This window comes from Carcharodon carcharias, chromosome 7 (genome assembly GCF_017639515.1).
Source record: "Carcharodon carcharias isolate sCarCar2 chromosome 7, sCarCar2.pri, whole genome shotgun sequence".
NCBI classification, from domain to species: Eukaryota; Metazoa; Chordata; class Chondrichthyes; order Lamniformes; family Lamnidae; genus Carcharodon; species Carcharodon carcharias.
Genome location: NC_054473.1, coordinates 159,442,755 through 159,470,193, shown reverse-complemented (window position 1 = coordinate 159,470,193; position 27,439 = coordinate 159,442,755). Strand labels below are relative to the sequence as shown.

Below are 27,439 nucleotides of genomic sequence, written 5' to 3'. Positions count from 1 at the left end.
TGTTCCTGTTCTACTTAAGACCCCACCGTCAGTTCTTTTTCCAGTGCATTGATGACTATTTTGGTACCCTTTCCTGCTCTCAACCTGAACTAGAAAATGTCATCAACTTTGCTTCCAATTTTCACCCTTTCCTCACCTTCCCATAATCCACATTCAACCCTTCCCTTCACTTCCTCAAATTCTCTGTCTCCTATCCCTCTAGGGAAAGGCTATTGACTAATATCCACTTTTAGCCCACTGACTCCCACAGCTATCTTGACTACACTTCATAGAAACAACATGGGAACAGGGGTAGGCCATTTGGCCCCTCTAGCTTGTGTCACCCAACCCCACTTCCTGTTTTCAATGGATCCCCCAGTGCATCTTCCAGGGCACCTCCAGGGTGCGACCCTCCAGAGAATGAAAGATCTGGGCCAACGTAAACTCAAGGAACAGTATTTCATCTTTCAACAGGGCAATTTCAGCCTTCTGGACTCAATCTTGTGTTCAACAGTTTCAGATCATAACCAGTGTTTCCATTATTTCCCATGGCAGCTATGAGTGATGATTCTGCTTTTCCCACTTACACCTCCTCCAGACTGTTCCTTTACCGGTCTCATTACCACCGTCTTCTTTTGCCTTGCACCATCATCCCTTTTGTCATTTAATCCCTCCTATCTGCCACCTCATCACTGACCTTCATTTTTTGCTCTTCCCCTACTTGCTTAAAACCTGCTACATACCTAACCTGAAGCGTTAACTTAGTCTCCAATTCCACATCTACTGCCAGACCTGCTGACTGTTTCTAGCATTTTCTGCTTTTATTCAAACTTCCTCTTTCTGCAGCCCATGAAACTGACTCTGTTAAGGCCCAGGTGCTGTGCCATTGGTCACGTAGCCAGAAAAAAGAGGAAGTGACGTGAGGTTACTTTACCACAATCTAGAGAGAAAAAGAGACAGAGTGGAATCTGAGATTTAAAGCAATTGGAAAGCTGCGGAGAGTCTTCAGTCCGCGCACCATGGGCCAGATCGAGTGGGCTATGTGGGCAAATGAACAGGCTCTGGCAGCTGGGCTCAGTGAGTAATACAGTGACTCCTAAACTCTACAAAATTTTATCGTATATCCAAAAAAAAAGAATTTTTCTCTGCTTGATGTATAAACTTCACTTGGGGATTAACTTTCCGTCTGTGAACTGATAGGAGAATTTTCCTTAATACTTATTCCGCAGGAACTGACAGCATTTGTTAAAAGTGTTCATCATTAGCTCGATCATAGGGAAACGGTTACTGCTTGTGTTACTTTAGAACAACAAGGAACACAGGGGTTCGCCGTTTTAGCTTGTAAAACTGAATTTGTTACACTTTTACAAAGACTCCCGTATAAAAATTCCATGTTGTACCTTTTATATATTCTGAAAACAGCACAATTTTTCTGTCAATTTGGACGATTTTAGAGTTGAGATGATTTAGAAGTGTTGTATTTTTGTCTCTGATTTCTTCACTTGTATTTCCTTTTAGTTTTGCTAATCGGAGGCGTGGTTGGAGTGGCTGGGCACTTCAAAGGTTGGGAATTTGCTGCTTATGGCATGTATCCTTTACAATGTGGAGAGGCCCCAAACTGTTACACTTGATTCAAAGAGCCTAAGTCACATTGATCATTGAAAAATATATTAATACACATTTTTAAAAACTCGATTGCTAAACAAAGGGTGAGAGGAGGATCATGTGAAGCATAAATGTTGGGATAGGCCAGCCAGGCTGAATGGCCTGTTTTTTGTGCTGTGAACTCCTTGATCAAACTTTTGGTCATCACTTCTAATCTGTCATATTTTTTATCTCAGCATCTGCATGCTTCATGCCTCTGTGATTTTGCACATTAAAGACAAGTCGCTGTACCAACATCCATCGCTTGACTAAAAAACAGTTGGGTGTGTTGGCAAATACGTTGAAGGGTATTGAAATAGCAGTTATTAACTAGCATTGTTTGTTGAGGGCAGGGATGCATTCAGAAAGTGATGCCAGCATTTTGATTTCTAGTAGCGTCATCCAGTTAGCAAGATGCACAGTTTTTTTTTATTTGTTTATTTGATGCGAGCATCGCTGGCTGGGCCAGCACTTATTGCCCGTCCCAATTGCCCTTAGAAGGTGGTGGTAAGTTGCCTTCTTGAATTGCTGCAGTCCATGTGGTGTAGGTGCACCCACGGTTGCTGTTAGGGAAGGAGTTCCAGGATTTTGACCCAGCAACAGTGAAGAAATGCCGAAATAGTTCCAGGTCAGCATGGGTCTCTGACTTGGAGGGGAAATTGCAGCTGGTGATGTCCCATGCATCTATTGCCCTTGTCCTTCTAGGTGGGAGAGGTCAGGTGTTGTTGAAAGAGCCTTGGTGAGTTGCTGCGGTGCATCTTGTAGATAGTACACACGGCTTCTACTGTGTATCAGTGGTGCTACGGTGGTGGATGGGATGCCAATCAAGTGGGCTGCTCTGTCCTGGATGGTGTCAAACTTCGAGTGTTGTTGGAGCTGTACTCATCCAGGAAAGTGGAGAGTATTCCATTAATCTCCTGACTTATGCCTTGTAGATAGTGGACAAGCTTTGGGGAGTCAGGAGGTTGGTTACTGTCTGCTGAATTCCCAGTCTCTGACCTGCTCTTGTAGCCACAGTATTTATACAGTTATCCTATGGGTAATTTGGAATACCCAGTAGATTAATACCTGCCTGGTTCTTTTGCCTCCTGGCAAGCTGAAGAGTAGGAAAGAAATGGTAACCTTCCTTGAAATTTGGTGATGAAAATGCATCATTCTTTGAAGATCGAGCGGGGGTGACGAGGGATGGGGTGGGATTTGAATTCCCTCCGCTTGATGGAAACAGGATCGCAGGGGAATTAAAATGAAGGTAATAGGCATACCACCCTTTTCCTGCTCTGCTGGTACTTTTCCTGGCACCATCCACTGGGCAGCTGGGTTGTCCACCTGAATTAGATGGGAACACCAGTAATCTGTATGAAACAGGGTCCTATGACATGCATTAGTTGCCATTTTGATTGCCTGCATCAGCAACCTGCATTTACATAGTCCCTTTTAATGTGGTGAAATATTCGAAGCTGCTTTACACAAGTGTTATCAAACAGAGATTTGGTAACAAGCTGCACATAAACATTGGGACAGATAGCAAAAGTTTGCTGAAAGAGGTAAATTTTGAGGAGCACCCTAAAGGATGAGAGAGAGGTAGAGAGGTTTAGGGAGAGGATTCCAAATCTTAGAGCTAAGCAGCTGATGTCACAGCCTCCAGCTGTGGGGCAGAGGAAATTGGGAATGCACAAGAGGCCAGAATTGGATTGGTGCAGAGATCTTGGAGGGTTGTAGGGCTAAAGCTGGTTACTGAGATACTGGGTAGGGCATATGCTGTGAGTGCAAGTAAGCTGTATCAGGACAGCCTGTTTGCAGCTCTGTACATATGTGCTAGCGAGGGTTGACCCTCAAATTGGACAACGCCTCCAGCCTGCACTGTCAAGCACCAGTGACGGACTCTGCTGGTCAGTTGCCTGACAATTAAAATCCATCTACTTTTAAGACTCCAGAAAATCTTTGATGAAAACTGTAACTGCTTTGTATTACTGCACCTATTTCCAATAATCAATATAATTCACCTTGTTTATAAAGTAGAATTTTTGGCTCCAAACTAAGATTTCCCAGTCAAGTTTTCTGACCACATTACTGTCTCCTGATGTAACTGACTAATTGAAAAACTTCTGTAACATTCTTAAAAATAAAAACAAAAAAATACATTTTTAAATGTATTCCACCCATGGTTTATTTCACCCCACCCCCACTACAGCTACCTTGCTTGTCTTGCTCTCCAATCTTAATTAGCACATTCCTTTAGATAATATCACCACCTTCAACACCTCTTTGTTCTTTTGTCTGTGACATCTTTTGGTTATCTCCACCTATCACTGCTTGCTTGTCCCAACCACCAACAACCCCCCTCCACCCTTTAAACCAGGTTATATTTCACCCCTTTCCTATTTCAACTTAGTTCTGTTGAAGGGTCATGAGGACGCGAAACGTCAACTTTGTTCTTCTCCCCCGATGCTGCCAGACCTGCTGGGTTTTTCCAAGTATTTCTGTTTTTGTTCTGTAACATTCTGTTCTGCTGTGGTAACTTTGAGATCTCACGCTTAAATTTTACAGTGAAAATAACTGGTTATTCTTCATTCATTCAGCTTTAGATTTGTAAGTAATGGTATGCAGTAGTGCGTGTAGCCAAAAAATAAAAATTGCACTAATTCCCTTTTGGGCACAAGATTGCACTATAGGGTTAATCCTTTTTCCTTTTAACTTGGTTTGAATTCAGTTCAGACTGTTAAAGTCTCTGAATTGTCTGCAAAGGCCCTTAATAAAATTATTTTGGAGAGTGTTAACCCATTTCCGAGATGGTAGAAATGCAACACTTCTACAGTAGGGAACATTTTGCTGAAGTTGGAGTTGAGGTACGTGGTTGGGCCAAAGCTGAGTGAGCTTTACTCCACTACGAGAGTTTAGGATTGATAATATTCAGTGGGAAATGCAAATAAGTGTTCTGTTTCCCAACACTGATACCATCCATCTTAAACACTTTGAAAGGAATAACTCCATTGAAAATCAATTTCAGCATATTTTGTTATCCGTATCTCTTGTAGAAAAAGAATCTATTCAGTTTTCTCTTTAATCCTTTGTATTTGATAAGTTCAGCAGTGCTGCTAAGGAAAGAAAGATATATTGGACATCCCAAAGTGCATTAGAACAAACAAAAGCTTTTGCAGTTGCTTTTATGTCAGCATCGGTAAAGAGGAATATTGGATGGGATTCTTAATCACAGTAAAAAGTGCCTCCTAGAAATTAATTGTAATTTTTTTTCTCAGTTTTCTACCATCAATCATTTACAGTATGTTATATTTGGATACAGCAGTAAAAATTATTTTCAAAATTTCCCACATCAAATTGAAACACAAATGCTGAAAGCCAGTGAAATACTTCAGATCACAAACAGAAAAACAGCTGGTTGAATCTTATTTGCAAGCACCTCTGACTTACTAGGAATGCAACTGATGCAGATTTTACAGCTGTATAACAGAGAGTCAAGCCAAATTTGCTACAACGAATTTATTGAAGCTGCTTTTTATGCATTTATATAGCACCTTTAATATAGGAATGTGACTTGCCCTGTTGGCCTCTTGAGCTTGTCCTGCTGTTCAGTTAGATCGTAGCTGATCTGTACCTCAACTCCATTTATCTGCTTTTGGGCTATACCTTCTGATACCCTTACTTTAAAAAAATCTAGTGATCTCAGTCTGAAAGTTTTAGTTAACTCAGCATCCACAGCCTTTTGAGGATAAAGAAATGTTTCTCAGTCCTTCCTAACTTAACATATTCTGCATCATCCAAGGATTTTGTTTCACTGTATCTACCCTACAATATCTTTTTATTATTTCAAATGCCTTGATTAGATGACCCTTAAGTCTTCTATACTCAAGGAAATACAAGCCAAGTTTATAGGATCAGACCTCAATCCTTAATCCTTTAAGCCACATTATTGTTCTAGTGGATGTTCCATGTACTCCATCCATGCCCAGTGTATCCTTCCTGAGTTTGAAGTGAACACAGTACTCTAGATGGAGCCTGATCAAAGCACATATAACTGAAGCATAACTTCCCCCTTGTTGTATTCCAACCCCTTTTGAGATAAAAACTAACATAAAATTAGCATTTTAAAATTGCCTTTAGTAACCACTATCTTTTAGTGATTTAAGTACATGGCTAGTTAATCTTTTTCTCTTCCACAGTTCCTAGTTTTCTAGCATTTGGGAAGCACTTCAGTTTGTTCTTTTTTTTGGATCCAAATTGGATGCTCTCTGACTAACACTGTTTTCCAATTTGGTAAATTTTCTGCAAACATGGATATACAACTCTATTCCTTTATTCAATTTATAGATAAATATGGTGAAAAGCTGAGGCCCCAGAACAGATCCTTGGGGATCATGACTTGTTAAATCCCAATTGGAATTTGTACCCTTTAACCCCACGCTCTGTTTCCTACTTCTGCACCAGTTTCCAATCCATGTAAACCCATGCTCACAAACCTCAAGTTGACTTGAAGTGTCACCCAGCCAGTGAGGTATTTTTGAAGACACCATCATGAGTAGAATATGCAACAGCCAAATTGCACTTAGAGTTCCTGTTATGACCGATGTGGTTGGTAAAGCGGAGTTATTTATAAAAAAAAATTTAAACAAGTGTCATAACCAATAGTTTTAAGTGTTATGTTTGAGATGCAGCTCTAAATTCAGGAATCAGACTTGTAGTTCTCGAGGCCTTACATTAAACTAGTTGAAACATTTGTTTAATTACACAGGTTAAAATATATGCACATAGCTACAAATTACTGCTAATATCAATTTTAACAAGTTCCCACTAATCTCCATTAAGGCAACAGCAACCAAAACTTAACCAAAACACCAGGCAAAGCATTTTTACCTAACAAATTCAAAATGAGGTTCTTTCCACTGTGGAGCCGGTTGGAGACTTGCAGCTGCCTTTTGATCTTACATTGCCTCTGCCTGCACATCCAAAAACTACTGAAGTTATACCTACCAGCCCCATTGAATGTTAATCCTCACTGTATTAACAACCTCTTTGAACTTCACCATTTAACAATGAAACTCCATTCATTGTACCGTTTTTATTAGTAATATGAACATATGGCTTGGTAGCTGTCAGAAAGGTGGCAAGTTTTCACCCTACTTCTTGTATGCTCTATTCAAAAAATGCAATTGCACACTATCTCTCTTACATATCAAAAGTAGTACATTTTAAAGCACCCAGACTAGCTGGCTTTAATCCAATTAAGACATACCCATAGACTAACCTCTATTTTAAAAGGAAAAATATTTTCCAAAATATATACATTAATAGCTTCATGACAGTCCCACAAACAGCAATGAGGTAAACGATCTGATAATTGCTTATGGTGATGTTAGTTGAGGGAGAAGTCCTGGGCAGAATACTAGTTCCCTTGCTCTTTGAAAAGTTCAGGCCTCAGTTTAATATTTAATTCAAGAGGCGATACTGAACTCCCTCCAATACTGCACTGAACCATCAGCCCAGCCTCTGCTCAAGTTTTTAGAATAAAACTTCCAAATGAAGTTTTTTGACTTAGAGGCTTATGGCCAAAATCAGGAGGAGGAATGAATGGGCAGCCCATTTCGATATAGGGTGAATGTTTTAGCTATTGCTAATTCTTGACCATAATTTCAGTCAAATCAGCATCTCCCAACTTGATGAGCACTATTATATATGGTATAGAACCTGCACCTAATAGCAGAATTTTATCTGTTTTATTATAATGATCTTAATAAGAATGAAAGATTTAAGTGGTGAATACATCTTCATAACTTTGGTGAAGCTGTAAATGATCACGAGACTTTGGAGCCAGATATTTAGTTCTGTATTTGGACTACTTTTGGTGTGGAGGGAGTGGGGACCAAAGTTCAGAAAGGAAAAATGTTAAGCAGCTTGTAATTTCCTTGTCAACAGCCTAATGACAAGAATTAACTCACTAGATAAAAACAAAAAACTGCGGATGCTGGAAATCCAAAACAAAAACAGAATTACCTGGAAAAACTCAGCAGGTCTGGCAGCATTGGCGGAGAAGAACAAAGTTGACGTTTCGAGTCCTCATGACCCTTCAACAGAACTGAGTAAAAATAGGAGAGGGGTGAAATATAAGCTGGTTTAAGGTGAGGGATATTTCACCCCTCTCCTATTTTTACTCAGTTCTGTTGAAGGGTCATGAGGACTCGAAACGTCAACTTTGTTCTTCTCCGCCGATGCTGCCGGACCTGCTGAGTTTTTCCATGTAATTCTGTTTTTGTTTAGAACTAACTCACTAGTTTATCATGTTAGGATGGAAGCATTTTTTTTCTTTCTCCTAGTGAGTCACTGAATAATATATGAAATTACAGTAGATTTGGGGAGGAACTTTGTGATTGGCATTAGTGCTGAGCTTCTGGCAGCTATTCAGACTGTAGTGGTGAGCAAGTAATCTTTCTAGTTTGATATGTAATGGAGGTCATGAAACTAGACTAGGAAATTGAAGAAACAAGTACTGTGTGTACGAAAGGGTTGCCGGTGCTGAATCATAGTGGCTTTCACTTTTTTCTTCTTTAACTTGAGATACTCAGTGCTGCAGGAGCTTTTGTAATTTTATTGGAATACCCCAGAGGGAAGAGGAGAAAAGGAACGACCATGGAGAGACCGTAAGTAAATTATAAGTAGAGAACTGAGCATGATAAAGAAGTTAACACAGACTTAAAAGCGATTAGTTACATATGAGTACGTTATTTACATTAATTAAAGCAGTCCTGTTGGTGTAAAGAAGGATAAAGCTACAGAAGGAAGGGGAATAGAAATAATTGAAATAATTTTTTTTTAAATAGGAAATTTTTTTTATATAGGGCATTTGTAATATTTTGTTTTATCTGATGATAATTCCATCCTTTTTTTGTATCTAGGGGTCAGCGCTTTCTGGCAGCTGTTGTGAAATTGTTTGGACCTTTAACCCGGAATTACTATGTCCGTGCTATTCTACATGCATGGTAGGATTAAATTGAGTATGCATTAGATAATAAACTTGCACTTGCCCTTTAAATTGTGCAGAATCCCATTTGAAACTCATGGGTGTTGTTTCCTGATTGGCACAGGTACATCATGTCTTTCCTTTTTGTCTAAATAAGCATTATCTGTATTTGAATTTGAGTTTCACGCTGCCTTTTAAATTCATTGTCTCTGTGAAAGTCATGACTGACTTCCTTATAATAATCACAGAGATGAAAATTTAAGACACAAAATAAATATTGACAATGTCAATGCACACGTCCATCACTCTTGATTTCACACATTCCCATTCGCTTCATTATTAAAAAATAATTAATATACATAAACAGGGGTCTAAGTTGATCATTGTGATGGGAAAATCTATTCTATGTGAATGACATTGTCAAGGAGTTGAAATATTCAATTATTTTTTGACAGAAAATGTTGGTATTGTACAGCAGGTCTGTCAGCATATGTAGAAGCCAAATGTAGTGAACGTTTCAGACTCAGATTCTCTGTAAGAATTGAAAATTTGAGACATAAGGAAGAATTTATTAGTCTGACAAAAAATGGGTGGGGATTAATCTACAGAGAGGAAATGAATGGTTTGAAGGATTAACCTATGGAGAGGAGGTGAATGGTTTGAATGACTTGCAATCTGTTTAATCAAATAGAAGGAAACACTAATCCTTATATAGAATTACATAGATTTTGCAGAACAGCAGCCAAATGTGTCTGTTAGTACTTTATTGTACACAAGACTCCTCCTGTCTTACTTCATCTCTTTCTATTAACATATCTTTCTAATCCTTTCTCCCTTGTGGACTTCCCTTTAAAGACATTTGTGCTGTTTGCCTGAACCACTGCATGTGGTGAGATGTTACACATTTCCACCATGCTCCGAGTAAAGAAATTTCTCCTGAATTCCTTGTTAGGTTTATTAGTGACTTTCTTACATTTATGGCCTCTAGTTTAGGACCATCCCCACCCCACACCGCTCCGCCACCATTAACCCACCAAGTGGAAACATCTCTTTGTGTACCCTGTTAAACCTCTTCATGTACCCTGTTAAACCTCTTCATGATTTTAAAAATCTCTATCAGCTTACCTATCAGCATTCTCTTTTCTAGTTCAGTCTTCTGATAGTTGTACCCTGTCAATTCTTGTACAATCTTTTTATACTTTTTCCAGTGCTTCTATACCTTTTTGTAATATAGAGATCAGAACTGTGCCCAATACTCCAAGTGTGGTCTAACTGGGTTTTATATAAGTTTAACATAACTTCTCTGTTATATAATATATATTATCATTTCAGTGAAAGAGTGAAAATACACTCTCTATACTCTGTCTTTGCCCTCCCATACCATTCCAACTAAACCCAACAGCATTTTTCAGCCCTTTAACTTCATTAACTTTAGACCTTAGCTATTTCCCAGCTGTATTTATGAAAAGAGATATTTGGTGGATTTGCTATTACATCTTGTTCTTTAGAGTTTATTCATTTGTTTGCTAATTGTTGAGCCTGTTCATCTGCCTTACTTGTGTCAAATATGAGATAATTTAGAGAGTGTCCTTATACAACCTCCTGTGATATATAATTCACAATGTCTGGATGATGTTGCTGCAGCTCAGTGACAGGCTAACTGACTCTGCTGTTTATTTAATTCTCTCCAGCCTTGCAGTACCTGGAGGCTTTATATTACCCACAGTTCTAGGCACCGTCAATCTTGGCATCGCCAGTCTCATCTATCTACTTGTAAGTGTATTTTCCTAATATTATAGAATTATGATATTTGGAATATAATTTTTCTTAATGCTATAACCATTTCAGTGGATGTTATTTTGTGTGACTTCAGTATAATTATCCATTAAGTTTACTAAGTTTCATTCTTTTTCTTTACATAATTAGAAATGTGAATTTGCTTATTGTGATCAACCTGTGACCTGTTTATGTGGCTCTAAAACTGTTATTTATTTGACAATCACAAATCCAAACAATAAAAAGACAATTCTCAGCAAGCAACTGTAGCCGGACACAATCAGATATATATGAGTGCATTACTTAAATGTGGAACGTAATGGCGGTGGTATTCTTAGTGTAAAATAATAACAAATGCTTCATATCACTTAGTATCTTTCTGACGGTTCCAATTGAAGACTGTACTGCTAGGCTCCAGAGATTTGAGCACAGAAACCTAGGTTGATGCTCCAGTGCAACACTGAGGGAGTGCCACACTGTCAGAGGTGCTATCTTTCAGATGAGATATTAAACCTTTCTGCTTTCTAAGGTGGATGTAATAGATTCTGTTACACTATTTTGAAAAAGAGCAGGAGCGTTATTCCCAGTGTCCTGACCAGTATTTATCCCGCAAGCAAAATCAGAAAAACAGATTATCTGGTTGTTACCACATTGCTGTTTGTGCAACCTTGCTGTACGCATAATAGCTGCCATCTTTCCTACGTTACAACAGTGATTACACTTCAAAAGTATTTCATTGGCTGTCAAATACTTTGGGATGTCTACTATGGAAATGCAAGTCTTTTTTTTTGCTGATCACCCAGTTTATCTAGTTAGTAGATATAGGCATCAACCAGAAAAAATTTGATTTGATCCTCAGTCTGTGCCAAGGTAGCTGATTTCAGCTGGGGTGGCAGTAGGTAAACTGCATTTTTCTTCTGCACTTTTCAGTTAGAGAGTAAATGTCTATCATGGTTGAAACTCTTGGCTTAAAGTTGAGAACAGGATCAGGGAGCCTGCTGATGCTTACTGTTAAGTGTGAATATTAACACTTGAACAAGACACCACAAAGCAACAAGTACCCTCTGGAGTGAACTTCTGAAGCAGAAAGGTGAGGAGAAAAACATTGGCAAGTAAAATATTGTGAGAGATATAGGTTTGGTAATATAGGCTCACTAATAAGCGAAAGTAGCTGTGGTTGGTTGAGATGTAAAGTTTTGCCTGGAGTACATATCTTGGTACAACTATAAGTGGCATTGACAATTGTTCTATGCAGGACTGTCAGTGGATGGGGATGGGTCTTGGCTTTGTATCCTAAATCTCATGGTGCCTAGTCTGTGCTAAGATGAGTTGAGTAAACTGAGTTTGAGAGGGGATCTCATACCTACAGTAAATGTTAGCCTTTTTCAGCTGGAAAAAATGCCAAATGCTTTTTAAGTTTCTATCACTAGCTTCACTGGTATATGCAGAGATGTCTGTTTCAGTTAAATTGAGACAGAAATAACACACTTGGAACTGAGAAATCCATCTAGATGCAATTATTTTAGTTTATTATTTAGTTTAGTTTATTATTTAGTTTAGTTTATTTAAACATCATTTGTCTTGTCTGTAAAGCTTTTCTAATGAAAAGTGAACTGCCTCTCGACGTTTGTATTTTAGCAATTAGTTGAGTATTTTCATAGTATAATTTAGGGTAAACTACTTTTTTTAAAATTGCATAATTCGGATTCTTTATTGACAATTCACATGTTGAGAAGAGTTTGTTTTTTTAAAATTGCATAATTCGGATCCTTTATTGACAATTCACATGTTGAGAAGAGTTTCTTGGACTTCTTGAAGACCAGTTGGCTAGGTTCCCTTCAAGCTGCAGATGTAATCAGAATTGCATCTGCATTCAAAATTGATCTCGAGGCATTAAACTTTGGTAGTTTACAGCACAGAAGGAGATTATTTGGTCACCATGTTCATGCCTGCTCTATGCTAGAGCAATCCAAAACTACACCCACTGCCCTGCTTTGTCTCCATAGCCCTCTATTATCCCTTGCTTTCAAGTTTTGCAGCTTTCCCTTACAGAATGTAATCATTACTGCCATTTGGTGTTCCATTACTCTGTGTATAAATAAATTGCTTCTCACTTTTACTGACAATTTTAAATTATTAATTCCTCATCAGTGGTTCCCCCCAATAGAAGAAAGTAGCATTTTCCTATTCAGCCTATCAAAACCCTTTGTAATTATAAAACAATCCAATTAAATGTTCTCTTAATCTTCTCTGATCTAGTAGAAATAGCCCAGAATCACAAATCTATCTTCATAGTTTTCCACCCCTTGCATTATTCTCTATATTTCACATTCTTTATGACTTTAATGTCTTCCAGGTCTCTGTTCATCCATTTACTTACGGATTGTTCCATCTTCCTTACTCCTCTCATTCTGTTGATAGTAGTTCCAATTAATGTACTCTCTAACAAAAACAAAAATTGCTGGAAAAATTCAGCAGGGCTGACAGCATCTGTTGAGAGAAAGACAGAGTTAACTTTCCCTCCTGGTGTTTGACAGGATGCTTACTATTCCCTCCTAATGTACTCTCTAATTTTTTTTTGGAGTGCGTGTGTGATTTGTTGAAGTGCGCAATCCTATTTTCTTTGCTTGGCCTCTCACACCTTAACTTAGAGGTTGACTTCTGCTCAGCCTTCAAGGGTTGCTGCACAGCCTCAGAGCTCATAGGGAACATTGTTTGCAAACCTTTTCCCAATCTGGAAACATAGTTCTTTTCAGAAGACATCTGAAAGTTTCAATGCATGCATGCATTAAAGTATGCATATGATTTTTAATATACATAATATATATTATGTCATTTGCTAGTGCAAAACCTGGGTATTGCCAAGAAAAAGGCACATGTTATTGAAGCTTTTCATGTTGCACTCATCAGGATAATTCGCAAAAATACCAAATTGTAAAGAGAACAATGTGCTCCCTTTACAATTTGGTGTTCTTTGAATTATCTTTTTTCAGCAATATATTACGTCATAGTAATTCAGAAAACAAATAAAAACAAAAACACCACCTTTGCGTAACAGTGAGCACTTTTGAGGTTGGATTTGAGTCAAACTGTTGGGGCAGAGTAGAGAGAACTTTGCTTTGCAGTTCACTGTGCTGTACACAGGTTCTTTATATCCCTACCTTGCATTATACAAAGCTATCGTGAGAAAATGAAAATATAAAATGACTTACAAACAAAACCCAAGAAAATATATTATTTAATAGCTAGGTAGAGACCACTACAACTGAGGTGTCACAGCAATGTTAGGTTGGAGCTTTGTGGTGTTATTGTGGTGGCAGAGAAAGATGTTGTTTATCTTCAATTAAAGTCAACACCTGAAGCTTTAGTTTTTAAAATAGGCATAGATGATTTAGAAAAAGCAGTGTTATGATCCCGCTGGAGCTCGATAACTTTTAAAGAGGAAGTCAAACTTTCAGTTACTAGCTGATAGAATAGTACATTAAGTTTCATGTTTTAAAACTTTTACTGTATCAAATTATGACAGACACTATTGACTGAACACTTCTTTTGTAGGCAACTTGTACTTTAAACTATAGAGATAAGTGGTTCCTTTTTATTTATCACACATTGCTCTCTTCATGGATTTACAAATTCTTATTGCAAAACAGTTCACAGGTGCTCCCAGCTTCCAACATGTTATTTTCTTTTTTACTTTCCCAGTCCAGTAACCTCTAACCTCAGAGCTATCTCTCACTGTGAGAGTTACACCATAGGTTTGTCCTCTAACTTCAACCTAGGCAAGTCTTCCAACCTCTTTTAACTCCTCAGGAACTCGGGTTTCAATCTGAGCACAAGCTCACACCTGCATTCTGCTTGGTGAATGATAGAATCAGCATTTTCTCTGCTTAAAGTGCAGACCTGGCCTCTTCTATATCTTGCTCTCTACTTCTCAGTTGGTTACAGACCACATAAGGCAAGACTAAAGCTTCTGTCTGTCTGTGATATGTCTGGATTTATAGGGAAGCCTGTAACCTAATCTCAAAATGGCTTCCTGTACCCAGTTCCCCCTGGCAATGGGAAACGCATTAACTTTGTATCTTAGATAGAAATGCTAATTCATTATCTTTGATCCCAAATCCCTTTCACCTTAGAATAAAGGGTTAGTTTACAGTATCACTGTTTTCAACTTAAAAGCTATAATACCTTTCTGGGACTTTGGGTCTATTTATGGTATACTCAGTACCTGTTGGCATTGTTTCCAAGTGTAAATACTTGGCACCTCCCTCTCAATAAAACACTGAGTCTTCCTCAAATCTTAAAAAATTAAACCACTCGGGCTTACTGTCAGGCAGACTTCAGCACAGGTCACATGATCCCTTTCATCTACCCTACATTTACATACACGGTCCCAAAATTAGCAACCTTATAAACCAAAGGGTATAATCCTAACAGATAATCTTATAAACCTTACAATTGTAACAACAGTACCAAGGTAGAGAGCTTTAGTCTTATATAAGTGATACGATAGAGTTAATAAGTGTTATCAGAGATGAGCTTCTGTGTACTGAAGGCCCTGAATATAGACATCAAGATTTTTCTCATTGTCTTTATTATATATTTTTATAGGGTGTAACTCTAAAGCTAATCTATTTTTCGGACTCTTGACTATAAATTTAAATAAATGCCTTCTACATTTGATAAAGTGCAGCAAGCAGTCAACAGAAAGATCAATAGATCTGCCAGATCCAAGTTCCTTTATATGTTATAGGCCAGGTCTTGGGAAAATATTGTTTTTCTTACTCCACAAATTGCACTGCACCACTGCTGCCCGCAAACTGGCAACAAAATGCATTCTGAGGTTTCATGCATGTGTAGAGCAGCAATGATCAATTGGCCACTGCACACATTCATTGTAATTGTATCATTAGGCCTGATTGTCATTGTGAAACAGGATGCTAATATCATGATGAATCATCCTAAAGGCAGCAAAACATATGCTTAAAATCGACAGAAGATTCTGCAATCTGTGAAGTAGCTTTACTGGCTATAATTATGCTAGCAGCCAAGCAAAATCAGACCATAAGACGTAGGAGCAGAAGTAGGCCATTCGGCCTATCAAGTCTGCTCTGCCATTCAATGAGATCATGGCTGATCTGATAATCCTCAACTCCAGTTTCCTGCCTTTTCCCCATAACCTTTGATTCCCTTACTTTAGCCTTGAATATACTTAATGACCCAGCTTCCACAGCCCTCTGCGGTAAAGAATTCTACAGATTAACTACCCTCTGAGAGAAGAAATTTCTCCTCATCTCTGTTTTAAATGGGCGACCCATTACTCCGAGATTATGCCCTCTGGTCCTAGACTCTCCCACAAGGGGAAATAACCTCTCAGCATCTATCCTGTTTAACCCCCTAAGAATCTTATATGTTTCAATAAGGTCGCTTCTCATTCTTCTAAACTCCAATGAGTACAGGCCCAACCTACTCAACCTCTTCTCATAAAAAAATCCCTCCAAACTTGGGATCAACCTAGTGAACCTTCTCTGGGCTGCCTCCAATGACAGCATATACTTCCTTAGATAAGGGAACCAAAACTGTTCATAATATTCTAGGTGTGGTCTAACTAGTGCCTTGTATAGTTTTAGCAAGACTTCCCTATTTTTATACTTCATTCCCTTTGAAATAAAGGTCAACATTCCATTTGCCTTCCCTATTACCTGTTGAACTTGTATGCTAGCTTTCTGCAGCTTTCTGAGTTTTTCTCCATTTAAATAATATTCAGCTCTTCTATTCTTCCTGCCAAAGTACATAACCTCACATTTTCCCACATTATATTCCATCTGCCAAGTTTTTGCCCACTCACTTAACCTGTCTATATCTCTCTGTAGACTTTGTCATCCTCACCACTTGCCTTCCCACCTATTTTTGTGTCATCTGCAAACTTGGCGATAGTACATTCATTTCCCTCACCCAAGTCATTAATATATATTGTAAATAATTGTGGCTCCAGCACTGATCCCTGTGGCACTCCACTAGTTACAGGTTGCCATCCTCAAAATGCCCCCCTTTCCCAACTCTGTCTTCTACTGGTAGCCAATCATCTTTCCATGCTAATATACTATCCCCAACACCATGGGCTTTTAACATATTAAACAGCCTTATGTGTGGTACCTTTTCGAACACCTTTTGGAAATCCAAATATATTACATCTACTGGTTCCCCTTTATCTATCCTGCTGTTACCTCCTCAAAGAATTCTAATACATTTGTCAGCCATGATTTCCCCTTCATGAAGCCTAGCTGACTCTGCTTGATTATATTATGCATTTTTAAATGCTCTGCTATTACATCCTTTATAATAGACTCCAACCTTTTCCCAATGATGGATGTTAAGCTAACTGGCTTATATTTACCTGTTTTTTTTTTTGTCTCCCTCCCTTTTTGATTAAGGGTGCTAACTTTGGCAGTTTTCCAATCTTCTGGGACTTTTCCAGAATTTAAGAATTCTTGGAACATTACTACCAGTGCATCCACTATCACTGCAGCTCTTTCCTTTAATATCCTTTAAAAAGTAGAAGACAGTCTCTTCCTGGCCACCCAGGGCAGCAAAATGCACCAGTTTTCACTAGCTTCAGGAGACATGATTTATGGGAGCCTTTGGCTGAGTGCCATATGGAAATTTTCTGATTCTGGCAGAAAGTGTGCACAGTTAGAAGTAGTAAGTCTAGGCTGGAGTCATTGTGCTTTAATGATGCAGTTGATGATAAAGCTGCACTTGATGACTACCTCCCTTTATTTTGGTTTCTTTAGAAGTTAGGTGTTATGTCATTTTAAGAATTGATTCTGCATTTGTAACCAGAAATACAGTTGATGTCTATTGACATGTTTCTATTTCCTTCATGGAGATTAGAGTTGCTTTTGTCCCTGTTGCTTTGTTCCATGATTATTTATTAGATTCATGTTTGCTGGTCAATGCAGCAAACATGAAGGTTAAGGTCAGTAACTGGAAGCTGTTTCTGAAAGCTGCAGAAAGTACATACTACAGTCTGACTAATTTTCATGCCTCACTAGGCAGCGGTCTGCATGGTTCAGGAAGAACAATAAATTCAAAGAGGTCCAGTGCTTTTTAAGGGCAAGGGCAACACCATAGCCATCTTAAGGTTAGCTCCTGAGTGTAGGGTCTTTAAACGAAGCACAGTTTCTCTTATGGGCTATTGTACCTTGGACTCTAACTTACAGAAGCCTCTGTCAGAATGGACAGATTGGGTGATGAGCTCAAAACTATTTTGGTGGTATGTTTTGCATTCCTCAGTGGTACCTCATTATCTGTTTCTACAAAGATTCCTGCCCAGCCTACAGGAGTTCACATCAGTCAGGGCGCAGCAAGAGAGGGGACAGATGAAGCAGCTTTTTGGGCAAAAAGTCACCTTTCCAAAACTTCCCAAGCACACCCATGGGCTGAAGAGTTAGGCAGCCATAATATTATCAGGTGTAGCACTAAATGTTGCAGGGCCATTCTATGGAAGAGAAGCGCGAGAGGAGCCGGGAGTTGAAGAGGAGCGCGAGAGGAGCCGGGAGTTGAAGAGGAGCGCGAGAGGAGCCGGGAGTTGAAGAGGAGCGCGAGAGGAGCCGGGAGTTGAAGAGGAGCGCGAGAGGAGCCGGGAGTTGAAGAGGAGCGCGAGAGGAGCCGGGAATTGAAGAGGAGCGCGAGAGGAGCCGGGAGTTGAAGAGGAGCGCGAGAGGAGCCGGGAGTTGAAGAGGAGCGCGAGAGGAGCCGGGGGTTGAAGAGGAGCGCGAGAGGAGCCGGGGGTTGAAGAGGAGCGCGAGAGGAGCCGGGGGGTTGAAGAGGAGCGCGAGAGGAGCCGGGGGGTTGAAGAGGAGCGCGAGAGGAGCCGGGGGTTGAAGAGGAACGCGAGAGGAGCCGGGGGTTGAAGAGGAGCGCGAGAGGAGCCAGGGGTTGAAGAGGAGCGCGAGAGGAGCCGGGGGTTGAAGAGGAGCGCGAGAGGAGCCGGGTGTTGAAGAGGAGCGCAAGAGGAGCCGGGAGTTGAAGAAGAGCGCGAGAGGAGCCGGGGGTTGAAGAGGAGTGCGATAGGAGCTGGGTGTTGAAAAGGAGCTGAGAGAGCAGAGGTGACTGAGGGAGTTCGGTGAGGAGGGAACGTGGTGATCCTTTGAGTAGTCAGATAACTATTTACTACGTTTATCGCTTATAGTTTTCAAGGTCTTACTTTGTGGTTCATCGTTTGTAAGGGCTATATTCTGTAACAATGAGGAGCAGGGAAGAAGGGCCCTAGAGTAATTGATATTATTTGATATTAAGTATTTTCCAAAAGGTTTAATTTAATTTAAAGGGGTAAGTCATGGCAGGAGAGCTCAAAGCTGTGGTGTTGAAGAGGCTATTCCCTCCAATCCTGCAACTACCACATAGGCCAGTTGAAGAGAAGAAATTACTATCCCCGACCACATAGCATCCAGAGAGACATGGGCTTATTCAAGCAAATGCAAGGGAGCTGCAATCATTCCTAAGAATGAAGACCCAGCTCCCAGATTGATTACATTTCATTACTTTTGTACTTTTTCTTATCACAATACTTTTGAGTACATTTGAATATATCCAATCAGTAACCGACACGCAGATACCATGTTAAAACTATCCTAGTGAATACATAAACATGTGATTTTGCTAACCAATTATTCTAAAGGGTGTATACTTAATTATATTACCCAATCAAAATTAAAACATGTATGCAAATACCTTGGTTCTCACAACTCAGAACTGTTTGTGTTTCAACAAAACCTTCTCCTATCTTTGTATGTCCTCCCATATCTAAGCTAAACCATCTGCCCTGTCTCTATCTGAGAGAGGAGAATACCTAAACCAACTTTGTTATGTTTTATCTCCAGTCCAGCCCTCAAGGCTTCACCGCATCGTTGCACCACTTGGATGGTTCTGCCTGTGACTGGACATTAGCTCATCTCTTGAAACTGTGTAAATCACACAAACTCAAAGCTCCTTTGTGTGCAATGTCCATCTGCTTACCCTCAGCTGTCAATAGGTTTAGCATCCATGGCTGCTTGGAGATTTGAAGTGTTCTTCAGTAAATTCTTAGTGTTCTCTTTTAGCATTTTTAATTTTCCCCTAACTGTGTGTTCCTCCTGCTCTGTGTGGGAAGCCGGGAATATTTCCAGTGCCCGGGGCCAGCATGTGTGCGGGAAGTGTCTCCAGCTGCAGCTCCTGGAAGCCCGGGTTTCGGAACTGGGGACACTGTGGAGCATCCATGAGGCGGAGAGTATCGTGGATAGCATGTATAGAGAGGTGGTCACACCACAGACTAAGAGTCCACAGGCAGGAAAGGAATAGGTGACCACCAGGTAGAGCAAGAGGACTAGGCAGGCAGTTCAGGAATCTCCTGTGGCTATTCTCCTGCAAAACAGATATATCGCTTTGGATACTGTTGGGGAGAATGGCCTCTCAGGGGAAAGCAGCAACAGCCAAATTCATTGCACCATGGTTGGCTCTGCTGCACATGGGAGGAGTAAAAAGTGTGGGAATGCAATAGTTATAGGGGATTCTTTTGTAAGGGGTATCGATAGGCATTTCTGTTGCTGCAAATGAGACTCTAGGATGTTATGTTGCCTCCCCGGTGCTAGGGTCAAGGATATCTCGGAACGGCTACAGGACATTCTGAAGGGGGAAAGTGAACAACCAGTGGTCGTGGTACACATTGGTACAAACAACATAGGTTAAAAAAAGGGATGAGGCCCTAAAAGCAGAATATAGGGAGTTAGGAAGTAAGCTCAAAGGGAGTGATCTCAGGAGTACTACCAGTGCTACGTGCTTGTCAGAGCAGAAATAGGATATATCAGATGAATACGTGGCTGAAGAGATGGTGTGAGGGGGAGAGTTTCAGATTCCTGGGACATTGGGGGTTCTGGGGGAGGTGGGACCAGTACAAACTGGACGGGTTACACCTGGGCAGAACCAGGACTGATGTCCTAGGGGGAATATTTGCTAGAGTGGTCGAAGAGGGTTTAAACTGAAATGGCAGGGGGATGGGAACCTATGCAAGGAATCCGAGGAAGGGGAATCAAAGACAAGAACAAAATACAAGAAAGGGGAATAAGAAAAGTGATAGGCAGAGAAATCAAGGGCAAGAAGCAAACAGGGCCTCAGTGAAAAATATGGGGAACAGGCAAGTAATGTTAAAAAGACAAGCCTTAAGACTTTGTGCCTTAACGCGAGGAGCATTCGCAATAAAGTGGATGAATTAACCACGCAAATGTATGTAAACAGGTATGATATAGTCGGGATTACGGAGACATGGCTGTAGGGTGACCAGGGATGGGAACTGAACATCCAGGGGTATTCAGTATTTAGAAAGGACAGACAAAAAGGAAAAGGTGGTGGAGTTGCATTGCTGGCTAAAGAGGAAATTAATGCAGTAGTGAGGAAAGATATTAGCTCCGACGATGTGGAATCTGTATGGGTAGAGCTGAGAAACACTAAGGAGCAAAAAACGTTAGTGGGGGTTGTATATAGACCCCCAAACTGTAGTGGTGATGTTGGGAATGGCATTAAACAGGAAATTAGAGATGCATACAATAAAGGAACATCTGTAATTATGGGTAACTTTAATCTGCATATAGATTGGGCAAATCTAATTAGTAACAATACCGTAGAGGAGGAATTCCTGGAGTGTATACAGGATGCTTTTCTGGACCAATACTTTGAGGAACCAACTACGGTACAGGCCATCCTGGACTAGGTATTGTGCAATGAGAATGGAATAATTGGCAATCTTGTTGAGTGAGGCCCCTTGGGGATGAGCAACCATAATATGATAGAATTCTTCATCAAGATGGAGAATGAGGTAATTGATTCTGAGACTAGAGTCCTGAATCTTAATAAAGGAAACTACGATGGTATGAGGCGTGAGTTGGCTATGATGGATTGGGGAACGTTACTTAAAGGGATAATGGTGGATAGGCAATGGCAAACATTCAAAGAGCGCATTGGTGAACTGCAACAATTATTTATTCCTGTCTGGCGCAAAAGTAAAATAGGAAAGGTGGCCAAACCATGGCTTACATTGGAAATCAGAGATAGTATTAGATCCAAGGAAGGGACATACAAATTGGCCAGAAAAAACAACACTACTGAGGATTGGGAGCAGTTTAGAATTCAGCAAAGGAGGACCAAGGGATTCATTAAGAAGGGGAAAATAGAGTACGAGAGTAAGCTTGTAGGAAACATAAAAACTGACTGTAAAAGTTTCTATAGGTATGTGAAGAGAAAAAGATTGGTGAAGACAAACGTAGGTCCCTTACAGTCAGAAACAGCGGACTTTATAATGGGGAACAAAGAAATGGCTGACCAACTAAATACATGCTTTGGTTCTGTCTTCACAAAGGAGGACATAAATAACATACCAGAAATGTTGGGGAACACATGGTTTAGTGAGAGGGAGGAACTGAAAGAAATCAGTATTAGTAGGGAAATGGTGTTGGGGAAATTGATGGGATTGAAGGCTGATAAATCCCCAGGGCCTGATAATCTACATCCCAGAGTACTTAAGGAAGTAGCCCTAGAAATAGTGGATGCATTGGTGGCCATCTTCCAAGATTCTGTAGACTCTGGAACAATTCCTACAGATTGGAGGGTAGCTAACGTAATCCCACTATATAAAAAGGGAGGTAGAGGGAAAACAGGGAATTATAGACCAGTCAGCCTGACGTCGTTAGTGGGGAAAATTCTAGAATCCATTTTAGAAGATTTAATAGCTGAGCACTTGGAAAACAGTGGCAGAATTGGACAGAGTCAGCATGGATTTATAAAAGGGAAATCATGCTTGACAAATATACTGGAATTTTTCAAGGATATAATTAGTAGAGTTGATGAGGGAGAGCCAGTGAATGTGGTTTATTTGGACTTTCAGAAGGCTTTCGACTAAGTAGCGCATAAGAGATTGGCGTGTAAAATTAAAGTACATGGGATTGAGATGGATAGAAAACTGGTTGGCAGACAGGAAACAAAGAGTAGGAATAAATGGGTCTTTTTCCGAATGGCAGGCAGTGACTAGTGGGGTACCGCAGGGATCGGTGCTGGGACCCCAGCTATTCACAATATATATAAATGATTTAGATGAGGTAAATAAATGTAATATCTCCAAATTTGCAGATGACACAAAGCTGGGTGGGAGGGTGAGCTGTGAGGAGGATGCAGAGATGCTTCAGTGTGAATTGGACAAGTTGAGTGAGTGGGCAAATGCATGGCAGATGCAGTGTAATGTGGATCAATATGAGTTTATCCACTTCGGTAGCAAAAACAGGAAGGGAGATTATTATCTGAATGGCTATAAATTGAGAGAGGGGAATGCGCAACAAGACCTGGGTGTCCTCATACACCAGTCGCTGAAGGTAAGCATGCAGGTGGTAAAGAAGGCAAATGGTATGTTGGCCTTCGTAACCAGAGGATTTGAGCACAGGAGCAGGGATGTTTTGCTGCAATTGTACAGGGCCTTGGTGAGACCACATCTGGAATATTGTGTGCAGTTTTGGTCTCCTTATCTGAGGAAAGACGTTCTTGCTATAGAGGGAGGGCAGTTTACCAGACTGACTCCTGGGATGGCGGGACTGACATATAAGGAGAGATTGAGTCGGTTAGGATTATATCTGCTGGAGTTCAAAAGAATGAGGGGGGATCTCATAGAAAGCTATAAAATTCTAACAGGACTAGACAGGATGGATGCAGGAAGGATGTTCCCGATGATGGGGGAGTCCAGAACCAGGGGTCACAGTCTGAGGATACGGGTGAAGACAAATGTACCAAACTGACCATTTAGGACTGAGATGAGGAGAAATTTCTTCACCCAGAGAATGGTGAGCCAGTGGAATTTACTATCGCAGAAAGTAGTTGAGACCAAAACATTGTATGTTTTCAAGAAGGAGTTAGATATAGCTCTTGGGGTAAAAGGGATCAAAGGATATGGGGAGAAAGTGGGAGCTGACTATTGAGTTGGATGATCAGCCATGATTATACTGAATGGCGGAGCAGACTCGAAGGGCCGAATGACCTACTCCTGCTTCTATTTTCTATGTATGTTCTTCCATTACTAAGAAGTGCGCATCAATCTCCACCATGAGTGGCCCCTCTAAAAACAACATCCTACTGCCAAACCTTCCTCTCACTGAGGTAATAGACACAGAACAAAAGATGCCATCTTCAGTAATACAGTGCTTCCATAGTACTGTGCTGAAATATCAGCCTTGGTTACGTACACTTATCCATAAGCAGGATTTGAACCCACCACTTTCAGATTCAGAGGTAATAATGTTACCAGATGGCCACATGACACTTACAACTGACGGGAACCTTCTACTCAGTGCAAGTTCTGTTCAGCTGGAATATGATGTCTATTGCAAACATGTCATTTGCAGATGCATCTATGGTCAGTAAATTGGTTGATTGCACTTCTGAATGATGGTGTTCTAATTTTAATGCTTGTTTTAGACATAGTTTCTCAGTATTTACTCTATCAAATCCTTTTTATTGTTTTTAAATGCCTCAATTAGATCACCATCTGGAGTACTCCTTTCAGTTTTACCACTACCTCTCAAAAGACTATATTGGTCTTTGGAAGAATACAGATTCAGCAGAATTCTACCAGGGCTTTAATGGGTTAAATTAAGAGGACAGTTTACACAAGCTTAGCTCATATCATCTCCTGTTTAGAGATTGAGGGGTGGTTTCATGGCAACGTTCTCAAAAACTGAGAGAGCTTATATTTCTTGATCTAGGCTGCTTTCCGAAAAGAGGAATGGAATCCCATACAGGCACAGCAGTCTCAAAAAGGACACGTTGGAAAGAGTATTCATCAGCCACCCACAAATCCCCCACCACGGCCACCGGCTGAGCATCGAAGGAAACCAGTGGATGGTGCAGTAGCTGGGGCTGTCCATGTCAATGCCATACCAGTCACTCTTAGCTCAAACTGATGTAACTCCTCCGATGATCACTGCAATTGCTCACCTATCGTTTTATTTTACTGAACATCTTTAATGCAGTGCACTGGATTAGACCATGATTTCTTTAAAAGAAATGTGAACAGATTTTTTTCTGGTATGTATTTTTCTGCTTGTCACAGCAAGAGATAATCTGCTGCTTGTTTATTTGTCAACATTAATGTTTGTATAGTATTGTTACCTAAAGCTCTCCCACTTCATTTTTTCCAGAATTATGTTTATGCTGTTGATGAGACTTGTTCTTTTTAAAGTATTAATAAAACAATGGGCTAACAACTACCATTCTATTAAAATATCAATGATAATTAACAGTTGGGTTTGTAAACGAGGAAATGAATTATTTGTTCTAACATACAAATCTCTCAATATTTTTCATGTACATAATATGATGTAAATACTTGAGACATTCTAGTTCATTGCATCATTTACACCAAAACCAGACTGAAGTGTGATTGATGAATCATGATGCTTTGAATCCATTGCAACAGTGGGAGCTGATGCAATTCTCTAGAAGCTGACACACGCACGCGCATACGTAACTAATTAATAGCTGGCTAACTATTTATTTGTGAAGGTTATTCCTATACATCTTTATTAACTTGTGCTTAAAATAGCCACCAGTGCTCATATACAGAGCAAAATCATTTCCACGTTTCTAACCCTTCTGTTTATTAATGTGAGGGAGAGCTGAAAAGCGGACCATCCTCCTGGGCACCTGCTATTGACAAGTCTTTGAAGTTGTTGCATGGCCACTTAAACAACCAAACTTGGCAACAACGTCCAATTTCAAAGCAGCCTCAATTAGTGTGCTAATGTGAATCTTCCTTTTTCCATGGTAGCCATTTCTTTGTAACCTCCAGCACAGTCATTATGGTTGCTGGTATTTGGATTTTCACAGCCATGTCCACATCACCTACACATGTGCACAAAAAATCCTGTTGTGATCCCACCAATCACCAGAGGGTGTAGTTTCTCTGTGTCATCAGTAATGTTGGTTTCTAGGATATTGTGTTAGCTCTATCTGATAATACTACCAATTGACCAATGATGAATATCTTAACTTATCCTAAGCCAAATCCCCTGTGGTTATGGTAGTATCAAAGAGCATTCATTTCCAAGGGAATTATTGCTTCATGGCAGGTTCATATCAATATGAGCATAAATTCAGTACCAAATTGGTCATATTGCAGCAAAGGAATGAAGTAGCTCATTTATAACCACCAGGGATCATGCTGTAAGTGGCTAAATTCAATTTTCTTTTAATCCTTACAACCAATGGACAGAGACTTCTATCCTGTCATTCCATGCTGAATTCAAACGTAGTTGTCAGAGGTGAAAGCAATGTGCTCGGCCATTACAGCACTTCACCACTAAACAGTGCCAGTGTCACGAGATGTGACTGTCTTGAAAATCATGCTAAATGAACTAATGCGCATTTTTAAGTAGTATGTGCCATACATCGCTACTGTGACCATCAATCCATGGGTAAACTAGGATTTGGAGATATTGGCCTTTATTATTGAATATTGACCTATGATAAATATGATATTGTGAGAATACTGGGTTTCTGTCAAGTTATCCAAATATTCGTTTATTTTCCAGCTTTGAGCCTGTGTCTTTTTTAGTAGGTATTAGAAACTGTTGTTACAAACTATGGAAAACTGATTTTGAAATCAGTTTCTGGTTTGTGGTGACCATGTTCTTGAATAAAGCAATTGTGTTAACTGTATTGTTTCCCTACAGCAGTATTCACAAGAAAAATAACATTTGTCACTCTCAACAGATCAGATCCTGGCTGGAATACTTCAGTTTACAATATTAGAATGGAAAATAAATGAAACTTGATGAGCTATCATACAGTAATATCTGAAGTTTGTAACAATAAAATGTGCTGTATAAATACAAGGTGTTAATATAGAAAAACACCCCCAAGGTACTTCAGAAGATTAGGGTAAAAAAATAAAGAAGCAGATGGCAAGTCAACTGGCAGAAATAGTGATTATAAGCTTAGTTGAAGAGAAAAGTTTTGAGAATGCATTTTAGGGCTGAAAATGTTTAGGAAGGTAGTTGTTATGACACAGCAGTTGGTAAAGGCTGAGTTATTTAAAACCCCAGAGGGAAACTTTAAACAACTGTCATAACCTACATTTTCAATTGGTATGTTTGAGATGCAGCTCTGAATTCAGGAATGAAAACCACCAGGCCTCGAAGTTTTTTTATATAAATTAAATTAAACATTTATTAATTTACAATAAATTTAAGCACATACAGATGTCTACAAATTATTACCATAATAACTTTTAAACAAGTCCCCAAATTAATCACTCCCAGGTAAATCTTCCCCAAGGCAACAGCAACCCATAGACTTCAGACACCAGGCAAAGCACATTTTATCTTAAGAATTCAAAATGAGGTCCTTTGCAATTTGTTTCCTTTTCAGACACAGTGGTGGGGCTTACAGGCTGCTTAGATATTACATGCCTCTGACCCACACACAAAACTCTTTACTGTATATACCTAGCCTTCCCTCTGAATACAAATTCTCACTGCCCTTTGAACTCCACCTCTTCTAACAATACAACTTCTTTCATAGTACTGTTTTTATTAGTAATATAAACATATTGCTTGGTGTCTCCTAGCTACCTGCAAGGTTTCACTCCTGGTCTTTGAATAGTTTTATTCAATAAACTGCAGATGTACCTTGATTAACATCTCAAAACTACTATACATCAAAGCACCCAGACAAGCTTGGTCAATTAAGACACACATTCATACCCAAAGACACAGACCCCACTGCAAGTCCAAATTAAAATAATTTCCAATAACATTGTAAACATTATCTCTTCATGACAATAGCTCCAGAGATTAGAATTGAAGTAACTAAAGGACCTAGCATTAGTCAAGTGAAAGACTGGGGGAATGCATTGAAGAGCTTAATCAGAGGAACATAGTCTTTGGGAAGAGTGTTGAAGGAGATTGCAAACATAAGCTGGACAAGGCCATGAAGAAATTTATAGGGCAGGGCAAATATTTTAAATTCAATACTTTTAATAATTTAATGCTTCAACTT

At 39.8% G+C, this 27,439-nt stretch overlaps 1 protein-coding gene across 1 annotated transcript; it reads left to right on the top strand.

The window, feature by feature from the left end:
- Positions 1 to 892: 892 nt before the first annotated feature.
- LOC121280591 (cytochrome b-245 light chain) lies at positions 893 to 26,221 on the top strand. The gene is made up of 6 exons (XM_041192765.1): positions 893 to 1,056; positions 1,498 to 1,567; positions 8,199 to 8,273; positions 8,529 to 8,612; positions 10,285 to 10,366; positions 24,145 to 26,221. Exons 1-6 carry the CDS (start codon positions 999 to 1,001, stop codon positions 24,340 to 24,342), a joined length of 567 nt encoding a protein of 188 aa, XP_041048699.1. The 5' UTR covers positions 893 to 998; the 3' UTR covers positions 24,343 to 26,221.
- Positions 26,222 to 27,439: the final 1,218 nt, after the last annotated feature.

Excerpts from the sequence above, each read along its gene's own strand:
- LOC121280591 (XM_041192765.1), top strand. The coding sequence starts at position 999 with ATGGGCCAGATCGAGTGGGCTATGTGGGCAAATGAACAGGCTCTGGCA. Across the intron at positions 1,568-8,198 it reads GAATTTGCTGCTTATGGCAT|TGCTGCAGGAGCTTTTGTAA; the intron begins GTATCCTTTACA and ends TGAGATACTCAG. Across the intron at positions 8,274-8,528 it reads GGAACGACCATGGAGAGACC|GGGTCAGCGCTTTCTGGCAG; the intron begins GTAAGTAAATTA and ends TTTTGTATCTAG.